The sequence below is a fragment of the Pan paniscus genome, chromosome 15 (genome assembly GCF_029289425.2).
Source record: "Pan paniscus chromosome 15, NHGRI_mPanPan1-v2.0_pri, whole genome shotgun sequence".
NCBI lineage: Eukaryota > Metazoa > Chordata > Mammalia > Primates > Hominidae > Pan > Pan paniscus.
In genome coordinates, this window is record NC_073264.2 from 24,998,621 (window position 1) to 25,010,188 (window position 11,568).

Sequence of the window (11,568 nt, forward strand, 5' to 3'; positions counted from 1 at the left end):
CCCATCTCTAGCTCAGCCATTGCTTTTTTTCCACGACCCTCCGCTGTTTCTTCCGCGAGCTTCCTCCCCCGATTTCCATCTCAGGCAGCGGCAGCGGCAGCGACAGCCTGCCTACCCCAGGACTCCAGCCTCACCTGGCTTCTGCCTCAACTCCGCTCCTCTGCCCCCCAGCGCTTCCTGGTACGGGGCCGAGCAGGGGTTGGTGCTCCGTGCGGTCCTTCCCTCTCCCCGCCTCCACCACGGGACCCCGCCCTCCTGGGCCGACTGCAGAGCCTTCCTGAATCCTCTGACCTCGGGCCTCAGGCTTTAGCGGAGAGACAGCATGATAGGCCTGGAGTTCTTCAAGAGGCCTCCTCGCACATCCTTACCACCCGGAGAGCCTCAGTTTGGATTTGAAGCCATCGCACCCCAAAGGAGATGACAATCCCCCCCCTTTTTTGAACTTTTTTATTAATATATTTTTTTTGTTAAATTTCTTTGTATTTTTTTCCTGCAAGACTTGGTGTTGGCGGCACTGTTGTAGTTTAACTTCAATCCCAAATTCCATGAAATAGAAATCAGAAGTAAAGGTTGAGAGGGGAGGAAGGAGGGAGGCAAGCCAAGGAATAAACAAGAGTTTGACTAGAAAAAAAGAAGAGGGTATGTGTGGTGGGCATTCCTGGGCAAGGCCATTCCTTGAGGGAGGGGGTTGGCAGGCAGCTTGCCTCTGCCTCATGCAGGGGAGGGAGGAAAGATCCCCTGGGGACCCTACAGTCCCCTCTTCCTAGGGCTTCCTGCTCCCAGGGGAAAAGCTAATACCAGAGAGGGATCAGCCACAACCTCAAACAGGGCTCTCCACCCACCTGTCACCCGGGTTTGACTCCCACCTCTGCCCTGCCTGGGAAGCATGTGAGATCAGCTATCTTTGATCCCCTCCTTCTGTTGTTTTCCCATTTCACAAGATTCTGATGTAAAGGGGGAAGGGATATAACCCATTTTGGGACTACTAAACTTGTCACAGCTTCTGCTTCCATGTGAGCTCCTGTTATCTTGTCTGGTCCTATCCCCCAGAAGTGCCTCCTCCCACCACAACTCCCAGAGTTGGGATGTGGGGGCCTTGCTCAAGTGCCTCTAACCCTCTGCAGTAGAAATGTCTTCTTCAGGCCCCTTAGGAATTTAATCAAAGGCCACAAGTGAGTCCAGACCAACCAAATAAACTATTATGGGGGAGACAGAAGGGTGGGAGAAGTCAGTGGCAAAGTCTGGGCAGGGTGGACTTGACTGCATTGGATATTCTCTGTTCCTTTACACGTTGCTCTTGGCATGGCATGCCACCAGAGGGGGCTGGAGGAGGGGCTGGCCGATGAGGAGAAAAAGAGGGAAATGCTAGGGAGTTACTCTACTTTTCACTTCCTTTCTCTCCTTCAGGGAAGGATGGAATTGGGCAGTAACCCAGCTCAGTGCTTGGAGGTAAGATAATAGCCTCCAAGATTAGCAGTGGAGGATGCACCTCCTGCAGCTTTTTCACTAGGCGTCAGAGGGACAGCAGGCCCCTTAGGCTAGGGAGCCACAGCCGCTCAGCCAGTGCCTTGCCCGACATTCAATCACTCCTTCTTCATTTTCTTCCTCTTCTCCATTCAGCTTCCAGGAGTCTCCTTAGGACACCAAACCCCCACCCGCAGCGAAGTTGAGGTCTAAAGAAAAGGTGGGAGGGCGTGGAGCAATGGTCTGACTTAGATTTGTGTGTCTCAGAGAAGACAGCAACTCTGAGAGAGAAAAGCCCTTCATATGTAAACAATCTAGAGAAAGAAGGGGTTGGGATGGGGAAGGGAGTGAGGAATACAGAGACAGATCCAGAAGAAATGAGATAATCTGAAAGAAGACAGGGAAAGAAAAAGCGAGAGAAAAAAACAAAGGAGCACAGAAAAGAAAGGAAGAAGAGAAAGAAAGATAGGAGAAAACACAGCCAGGAAGAGAGAAGAGAAAAAAGGCAGGTCAAAGGGGTGAAGAGGCACGCAACCAAAGCCAGAACCAGGCCAGGAAGTAGCCTCAGGTGAGGAGCTGGGAGAACAGGAATGCCAGGCTGAGGTCCAGGAGGGCCACGGCTCCCACCACCAGGGGGTTGGCAGCTCCCTAGAGAGACAGAGGGGGAAGCAGACTCAGTCCCCAAGGACAGGGCCCACCTTCCTGCCCTGACTGAGGTGGCAGAGCTGAAGGGCCTCAGGCACCTCCCTGCACAGTCTGTAGCAGGGGGATCGCCAACATTTGTTTTGGATTGCAAAACCCCCTCTTCTCCCAGGCAGGGCCCCACCTTTCCTCTGACACCTTCAATGCAGGGACAGCCCTTCCACCTCCTCCCTCTAGTCCCCTCCCATCAGCATATCATGTGTCCCACGCAGGAGGTGCCTGGCCTTAGTAGCAGACATTGGCAGCAGCAGCCAGTACTGCAGTAAGGCAGAGGGATGAAGGGGTGAGGATGTGGTTGCTAGGAAACAGAAGGCCTAGAGCCCAATCAGAGTAGAGGGTTCTGGGCAAACTCCGCCTCTCCCAGTTTTCTGCCTTCTTCTCTATTTCAACTTCTTCCCAGGAGAGGGAGGGAGAGTCAGGGTAGGGAGGGAACAATCTTTTCCTTTTTTATTTCTGGGCACCAAAGAGAGAAAGTGCGGAGGTGGGGGTGGGGGTGGAGTAGGAAACTGAGAGCTGGAAATGATATGGAAGGAGAACGGGGGAAAAATGTTCTGGCTCTCCCATTAATTATTAGTTTATAACCCTGGGCAAGTTACTTTTTTTTTTTTTTTTTTTTGAGACAGAGTCTCGCTCTGTCACCCAGGCTAGAGTGCAGTGGCGCGATCTCAGCTCACTGCAGGCTCCGCCTCCTGGGTTCACGCCATTCTCCTGCCTCAGCCTCCCAAGTAGCTGGGACTACAGGCGCCCGCCACCACACCCGGCTAATTTTTTTTTGTATTTTTAGTAGAGACGGGGTTTCACTGTATTAGCCAGGATGGTCTCGATCTCCTGACCTCGTGATCCGCCCACTTCGGCCTCCCAAAGTGCTGGGATTACAGGCGTGAGCCACCGCGCCCGGCCTGGGCAAGTTACTTTAAGTGCTCTGGGCCTCAGTTCCCCCATCTGTCAAATGAGGGAGTTGGGCTTGCAGGTGTGTAAGGTTCCTTCCAGCTCGAACGCCCTCTATTTTTTTGAGGTGGGATGTGGTCCAAGACTGGCCAGGCAGAGGAAGCCGAGTGAGATAAAAAGCCCCCCGGTGATCAGACAGTTCTGGAAAGGGTGGGAGGCAAGGCTTTGGGAGAAGAGGGCACACAGCAGGGACAGAGGATCTCACCGGCTGGGCAGGCCTCTCGGTTGCAGTGGGCTCCCCGAGCTCTTCTGTCAGGCACCCAGCATCAGGACCCCTCGAGGACGAGCCCCTCAGGACCAGCATGGCGATGGGCTCAGGCTCCGTGCCTGCTGGGGCCCTCAGTGGGGGCAGGGGCTCTTCATCCTCCCCCTCCTCCTCTCGAAGACTTCCTGAACTGTCGCTGCAGCCTCCGAGGAGCGGGGAACCGTCTCTGGGCCCTGGCCCTTGCATCCCAGCCTCATCCTCAGCCTCATAGCCAGCTAGTTCCTCTGCCTGCGCGCCTGCCCCCCCCCACTCCTCAGGCCAAGCTTTGGGGCTGGAGAAGGGACCCTGGTCCCCTCCAGGAGGCAGTGGGCTCCGGCAGGCAGGGGGTCGCCAGGGTTGGCGGGAGGAGGCAGGACTGCTGGGCAGTTCAGGGGATCCCTCTGAGGGGGTCAGTCCGTTCTCATATACCCCAGGGCTGTCCTCATCCAGGGGCTCCGTGTCGGAACCTTCTGAGTCCTGCCTGGGTCTGCGGCCTGGGTAGGGATAGCTGAGAATCAGAGGGGCCTAACTGGCCTTGGGCTGGAGTGGCTGCAGCTTTATTCCTGACTGGGCACTTCCCAGGACTTTGGAATTCCCAGGCTTATAGCCTCTCACCACCAGACCCCAAACCCCCCATTATCCTACTGCATACATTCCCAAGTCCCACTCCTCAGACTACCAGGTCTGGCCCCCACCCTGTGTTCCTTGCATCCTCATTCCTTGTTTTTTCCCATCCCCACTTCCCTTGCAGGGCTTCTCATCTGTTTCCCCAAACCTGAGCCTCTCTAGCTCCCTAGGGGCCTCACTGCCCTCCCCCCAGCTGTCCATGCCTCACCTGGGGCCTCTAGCATGGGCTGCAGGTCCTGGGCTATCAGTTTGGCCATTCGAGCTGCCTCCACGGCCTTCTCAGCGACACTGCTGGCTGCCACTGCCTTTAGGAGGGCGTCTGCTGCCCTGTCGGGTCCAGAGAGAGGGATTTAGCAGACCTTCCCCCACTTCAAATTAGTCCCTGCTCAGATGCTCCAGCCCCCTAGCCCCTGTCCCCTCTACATCACATCCTCCTCTCCTCTGGAGTCGTCACCCTTCGCCACACTCTACCAGCTGCTTCCCTTCCTGGCAGGCCAGGGCAGCTCCTGTTTGCTTTCCTCCCCCTGACCTGGGCTGTGTTTGCCATCATCACACCCTCCTGCTCCTCTCACACCCTTCTACCGCTATGTCCTGTAGTAACACTTCTTCCAGTTGCAAGGGCCAGGCCCTCCTGGAACTGTGTAATTCCATTCCTATCCTGCCCCCTTCCCAGTGACAGTCGAGACCTCACTCTTTTAGCACATCCCCTGCAGTCCTGCTTGGTGCTTATGAGCTATACTACCACCTTCTTTGCAGTTAGCACCTCCTGTTGTTACTAACCCCTCTCACCCCCCTGGAGTCACAGGCCTCTCTGTGGGGTCCAGCACAGGGTCCTGTACCTCGATCCTCCCCTCCAAGCAGCTTCGCCCCTGCCCCGCCCCTTGTTCAGAGCCACCGTCTCCCTTATGTTAACAGTCTCTGCCTCCCTTTCTCTTTCTACTGTCACTTCTCCTTACTATTAATCCTACCTCTACCTGTGCAGATTTCCTGGCATGAGAACTTCCTATCTTGCGTTCCTTCGGCCTCTTCTGTTATGACATTGTTCTTCCTCTTGTCACTGCTACCACCCCACTGCCCCCCGTCATGCTTTTCTGAGCTCTGGAACTGGAATAAGAGTGGGTCTCCCCTTCCGGTAATGATCCCATCCCCTCTCCCTACTAATATGCAATATGCTTTCTCACCATTGCAACTACACTTCTGGCTAAACCCTTAGTCTCCCTTCCACAACCCCCTACCACCTTCCCTGCTCCTTAGGTGCAGGCGGCCTGGGAGTCTGATCAGTCCTTCCCCACTGTTGCTTCTCAGTTCTCCCTCTGATGTCAGATGCTTCCTCAGTTTTCTCTTCCCTTTCACCCTCTGCTGTTAATCATAGGTGCCTTGTCATCCTTAAATGAGTTCTGTAATTCTGAGGGTGGGACACAAAAGAGCTGAGAAAAAGGCAGGCCGATGAGCTTGCTATGGGCTTGAATTGATCACACCCCATGACTTCCTCTGGTCACAGGCCTGTTCTCTCTGGCTTAGGAAGGCAGTCTGGTATGGGGGTGGGGAAGAGGATGGTGATATCTACTGTGCGTATTCTTAGTCCATAGCCTCTTCTTTATGTTCTTTGGGAGCTGTGATTAGCCCCTTCTCCTCAAACCTGGTGGGTCAAAGATCTTTAGAGCCTGTTTGGAGGGATCTCAGATAACGTGGCTCTTCTGTCTTAGGACTTTCAGACTGTATATAACTAGCCCTGTCCTGAAACTGAGCTGGACTCAGGGTGCACAGTGGGCACATGTGCAGTCTCCTGCCTCTGGCCCTTCAGTGGGGCAAAGTCAAGGAGAAGGTGGACAGGGCTGTCAAGGGCACCTGTTGAGCCGTGAGCGTGAGGATCATGGTCTTGGGTTGTATTGAGTTATTTTGGTGGCCTGAAACTGGTGCACTGATGAGGCCTGTTTTTGTGTATGAAGAGTATGGATGATCAAGTCCCATGCAGTAGACTTAGTCTGTGCTCAGGCATCAGACTCAGGCCAGGCTCAGGCTACCTGGCAGAGGCACCTGCTGCTGAGGCTCTGCTGTTTCCATGGCAGCTGGCAGCCAGTCGGGATTGCCAGGCCTGTTGCTGGGGAGACCAACCAACCTCCTCCCACTGCCTGATCCTCTAGTTACTGAGATCAGTTTTTCCTGCACATGTCTCCACCCTATCTAGCCTAAAATGTTCCCTGGTGCTCTGCCTTCCCCCTTCCCTGGCTTAAGTCCCTGGGCTCTAACATCCAGACTCCCAGACACATCTATAGATGCACATTCTCTGACTCAAACGTCTACTCTGCATTTGGCATGTTTATATTCTTTCTCTCTCTCTCTAACACACACACACACACACACACACACACACACACACACACACACTCTCACTGTGTCACCCATTATACAAACTCATTTAAGCATATTTGGACATATCCTGATCTCTGATCTCTCAAAAAATCTCAAATTTAAATGAAATCCTCCACCCCTTTAAAAGAAAATTCAATATGTAAAAATTCAAATATGTGAGTTGTATAAATAAGGGGTCTATGAATCTCATTACAAGTGGATTTTTGGCTTCTTTTAGATTTTCTTTTTTTTTTTTTAGACTGGCTTTCACTTTTCTTGCCCAGGCTAGAGTGCAGTGGCGTGGTCTCGGCTCACTGCAACCTCTGCCTCCCGGGTTCAAGTGATTCTCCTGCCTCAGCCTCCCGAGTAGCTGGGATTACAGGAACCTGCCACCACACCGAGCTAATTTTTGTATTTTTAGTAGACAGGGTTTCGCCATGTTGGCCAGGCTGGTCTCGAACTCCTGACCTCAGGTGATCCACCCACCTCAGCCTCCCAAAGTGCTGGGATTACAGGCATGAGCCACCGTGCCCGGCCTTCTTTCAGATCTGTGCTATTTAATTCAGTAGTTACAAACCATATGTGGCTATTAAGCATTTGAAATGTGTCTAGTCTGAATGGAAATGATGTGATTTAAGTGTAAAATTTAAGGGGCGGTCCCGTGCTGCCCACCTTGCTGCTCACCTCGCTGCGCAGGGAGCCTCGCTTGCTGCCCAGGGAGCTGCAGGTTTCAAAGACTTAGTTCAAAAGGAATTTGTAAAATATCTTAATAATTTTATATTGGTTACCAGTTGAAATGATAATATTTGGATATATTGGTTTAAATAAAAATATTATTAAAATTCATCTCACCTGCTTTTTTAAATTTTCTATTCCGTTGTTTGTTTGGTTTTTTGTTTTTCAGAGACAGGATCTTGCTATGTTGCCCAGGCTGGTCTTGATGGGCTCAAGTGATCCCCTTACCTCTCAAGGGTCTACAGGTGTGTGCCACAATGTCTGGCTTCTTTTTGTTTTTTAATGTGGTTACTATGAGATTTAAAACTACCTATTTGGCTTATATAATATTCCTGTTAAACAGCACTGCTTTAGATAGCAAGGTTCCTGATGCAAGGAAATGTAATTTGATTTACAGAAACGTTTCATTTACAGGGAAGCCTCCTCCCCTCAAACCTCCCATCAGTTGGGTAAAAGAAGGCAGAGGGGGCAAAACTGGGAGAGACTATCTTTTCAGGCGGATAGGTCAGCTGTATAAATTAGACTTCCCAAAGGCCCAAGGCTGAAATGGTGTCAGGCTGGGACGTGGTTAGGAAGGGACAGTCCCTATTCCACCCAGGGTTGATGCTCCCAGCCTGAGGCCTGGAGGCTGGATCAGCTGCAAGAGGAGGAAGACTAGGGACATGTTTTGAGTTCCAAGAGATTTCTGGGCCTGCACAAAACAGCTTCCTTGCTACTCCCACACACAACAATGGATTCCATAGACATGCATCTCCACACAAAAGACACCGAGACACATTTACAGTCTTACACCATCTCCCTCAAATACCCAGCTACCCAGAGTTACACCCACATCCACCTGTAGCCTCGGATATAAACACCAAGAATGCCCAGGGGTACAACTGCCTGGCCTTAGGCTTGCAATAGCAGGCCCTGGGCCTTGGGGCTTGGTCCTCCCTTAGGCACACCCGCCTTCCTGGTCCCCAGCGCACCCCCTCCTCTTAGCCCAGCTTTGGCCTCTGAACTGGACGCCCACCTGGCAGCGGCGATCTCCTGGCGCTGACGGGCAGCACTCACGGCTCGACGGGCGCCCTCGACAGCCCTGTCCACCTTCTCCTTAACTTTGCCCCGCCGAAGGGCCAGAGGCAGGAGACTGCGGACGCGCCCGCCGTGCACCAGCCGGTTGCGCTTGTACTTGCCCTCCTCGCGGGAGCCGTCGGGGCGGGTGGTGCGCCCGTAGCCGTGCCGCCGGTTGCCCAGCCACTCGCCCTCGTAGCGCAGCCCGTTGGAGCGCTGGCTGACGCCGAAGCCGCTGCGCCGATCTGCGCGCCACTCGCCCGCGTACACCTCTGTGGCCGAGCCCTCGATGAGGGCGGGCGGCGCTGCGGCCGGGGGCCCGCTGGCCTCCGAGCCGGGCGGTCCGGTGCTGCCCACCTCGCTGCTCACCTCGCTGCGCAGGGAGCCTCGCTTGCTGCCCAGGGAGCTGCGACGTCCGCCCGCTCGGAGCCCGCTGAGCAGCAGCGAACGGCGAAAGAATCCGCCGGCCGCCGGAGTGCGCTTTCGGGACGACGCGCCGTCGGCGTCCCCGGGCCCGGCCAGCACGAAGCCGCCCCGGGAGCCCGAGGCGGGGCTGCCTCCCTCGTCGCCCGGCAAGGGCAGGGGCGGGGGTGGCGTCGGGGGGTCGCTGTGGCCGGAATCCAGGGAGGTGCGGCGGGGTGAGCGCAGCAGCGCCGCCTGATGGTAGGGCACACTCTGGCGCACCCCGTAGCCGTGGCGCTTCCCGGCCTGCCACTGGCCCTGGTAGGTGCCTGCGGGCGGCGGAGGGGTGGGAGAAAGAGTCAGGACGTGCCGCTGGGCTCCTTGCGCCCCAAGTCCCAAGCGCCCCTGGAAGCCCAAGCGTCAGGCGGGAGAGGTGGAGGCAGTTAGTGTGGAGGTCGGGGAAGGGCACTGGGAGCCGGGAACAGGCCAGGCTGGGCCGGAAAGTGTGGGAGAGCAGAGTGAAGACGGGCAGGTAGCAGGAGCCCTACGTGGATTTTGGCAGTGCGGGTAGACAGGGGAAACGGGGAGGGCCCGGCAGGCATGCGAAGGACAGGCTGGTCAGGGCGTTTAGATAGGCAAACAGTACTCTGAGGGGCACGCCGACCCGACGGAGAGCAGAGGTGTTGGGGACAGGCAGGTAGAGAGGGAGGTGTGAGGACAGGCAGACAGGGAAGGGATGAGGGAGAAGCAAGCAGGAGACAGACAATTGAGGAAAGCATAATCATGGTGGGAGAGAGCAGAAATTGGGGGCTGGGGGTCACATCGATGGGGAATGGTGGCGGGGGAAAGAAGGATGGGCGCAGGGGCGCAAATGGCGGGCGAAGGCGCAAGGCTGGGGAAGGCGCACGCGGACGAGCAGACAGACACTGGTGGGCCGGGCCCCGCACCTCCGTCGGAGTAGGTCTCGGTGCCGTAGCCGTCCTGGAAACCGTCCTTCCAGAGCCCGGCGTAGCGCAGGCCGGACACGCTTTCCCACACGCCGCTGCGCCCCTTCAGCCCGCCCAGCCACTCGCCGCGGTACGTCCAGCGGCTCTTGCGCTCCACGCCCAGCCCTTCGCGCTTGCCCTGCTGCCAGTGGCCCTGGTAGCTGTGTCCGCCGGGCCCCGTGAAGACGCCCAGTGACTCGAAGCCGTGTGCCCAGCAGCCGCTGTACTCGCCCTGGGCGCCGGGGCCCGTGCACACGCCGTAGCCATGTGCCCGCCCCGCCTCCCAGCCCCCCACGTAGCAGCCCCCGTCGTCAAAGTCGAACTTGCCCCCGGGGGACATGCATGTAGTTGGCGCGGCCTCAGCCCCCCGGCGGCTCAGCGCATCCTGGGACTGGAGAGCCGGCTGGGGGCCTTGGAGCCGGGCGAGGCCTCGGGGCGGGGGCAGTTAGACCGGGGCCGGGCGGGGGGGCCCCAGCGAGGGCAGGCAGGGCCGGACCCTCATCCTGAGTGGCTGCGGAGAAAGAGGGAGGGGGGCAAGTGGCGAGAGAGGCCCCTCCTCTTTGCCCGCCGCTCCCTGGCCCGGTGGCTCTGGGGCATCAGCGCCGCCCCCCAATCCACCCCCCTCCTTCGGCAGCATCTTCCAGCAGCTCCCAAGCTTTGGGGGAATGGGGGCTTCCCCCATTTCTGTCTTTGTGGAGCGGGCCCCTCCCAGGACTTGGGGCCCCAACCCCAAGCGGGAGTCCCAATTCTCCAACCTAGAACCCCGAAGTGTCGAGTGTGGATGGCAGTTTGGGGGTCCTGAGAGGGGGCTGGGCAGAATCGTAGGGCACCCGTTTCCCTGGCTGCTGTCAGGACCCCTCTGCCCCGGTTCTTCGGCGTCTCTGGCAAAGGGATGGGGGTGGGGGGTAGAATATGTAGCGGGGAGATCGGACCAAGGTAGGCAGACGGTTTTTCGGGGGGTTTTTCGGGGGGTTTTTCGGGGGATGGGGCCCAGGGGAGGCTCTGCAGGGGAAAGGCCAGGGTGGGGACGGGCAGACAGGCAGAAGGGAGGGGGCAGGCTACTCACCATGTGGGCTGGGGCTCAGGCTGCCTCCCCGGCACAGCATCCATGGCAGGATACCTCCACTCCCACCTCGCCCGGACAAGCCAAGCCCCCTCCCCTTCCGGAGAGACTGCTCCAACCCAGAGAGGAAAGGTGGGGGAGTCCGGAGAGTCCCCTCTCTCCCCAGCTGGAGGAGCAGGCTGGGTGGGGGGGCGAGGTAGTGGCAAGGGTGGGGGAAGATGAGAATAGTGTAGGGGAAAAAATCTGCCTTGGATGGAGATAGGGAAGAAGAGCTGGGAGCTGGATGCAAAGGGGGAGGGGGCTCTCAAGAGGGGGTGTTTTTATTATTTTTTTCTTCTTATGGTTGGGAGAGGAAAAATAAATCAAAATTCCGATTCCATCCCAGCACAAATCAATGTTTGCTCCATCCCAGCATCACGGGGGAGGCTGGGCCAGGCAGATTTAAAGGGGCAGGGAGAAGAGAAGAGAGAAGAGGGTGGGTAGAGAAGGATACGGTGAAGAAGAGACAGCGGCAGTGATGCGGGTGGTGGTGGGGTCCCCAAGCAGAAAAGGATGGGTGTCCGCTAACCCTTCGGTGAGGGAGGAGGCAGGCAGAGAGGAGAAGGAGATGCACTGAGACCCCCAGGGAGGAGAGAAATCCTGGCATGCGGGCTGGGAGTGGGGCGAGGCGGAGGGGAGGGAAGAGGATCGAGGGGGAGGAGACTGAGCTGAAGATGGGGAGGCAGGGGGAGGCCGAAGCCGGGCGGGGGAGGAGAGATGCTGGCGAGGCTGGGAGAGGGTGAGAAGAATACAAAGAAAGAGGTGCAGGGGTGAGCACTAAGGACGGGGGAGATGCAGCCTGAGAGAGGGGAAGGCGGGGAGACCCATACTGGGGCTCCGGAGGGATGGCAAGGAGGAGAAAAGCAGGGGAGGAGGGAAGAAGGGGGAAAGAAATAGATATGGAGACTGAGAGAGCGAAATAAGCTCCTGAAGGGAGGGAGAAAGCTCTG

The 11,568-nt window shown here is 56.8% G+C and overlaps 1 protein-coding gene across 1 annotated transcript; it reads right to left on the bottom strand.

Annotated features, from left to right (window-relative positions):
• Nucleotides 1-429: 429 nt before the first annotated feature.
• Nucleotides 430-11,475, bottom strand: JPH4 (junctophilin 4). Its single transcript, XM_024925535.4, has 6 exons — nucleotides 10,583-11,475; nucleotides 9,478-10,027; nucleotides 8,088-8,859; nucleotides 4,194-4,312; nucleotides 3,320-3,852; nucleotides 430-2,112 (listed from the first exon to the last, which is right to left on the bottom strand). The coding sequence occupies exons 2-6, from the start codon at nucleotides 9,854-9,856 to the stop codon at nucleotides 2,029-2,031; spliced, it is 1,887 nt and encodes a 628-aa protein (XP_024781303.2). The 5' UTR covers nucleotides 9,857-10,027; nucleotides 10,583-11,475; the 3' UTR covers nucleotides 430-2,028.
• Nucleotides 11,476-11,568: the final 93 nt, after the last annotated feature.

Bases quoted from the DNA above. Each gene is read 5' to 3' on its own strand.
- JPH4 (XM_024925535.4), bottom strand. From the start codon at position 9,856: ATGTCCCCCGGGGGCAAGTTCGACTTTGACGACGGGGGCTGCTACGTG. The intron at 8,860-9,477 runs GTGCGGGGCCCG...CGCCGCCCGCAG, and splicing joins CGAGACCTACTCCGACGGAG to GCACCTACCAGGGCCAGTGG. The intron at 3,853-4,193 runs GTGAGGCATGGA...ATCCCTACCCAG, and splicing joins GCCCATGCTAGAGGCCCCAG to GCCGCAGACCCAGGCAGGAC.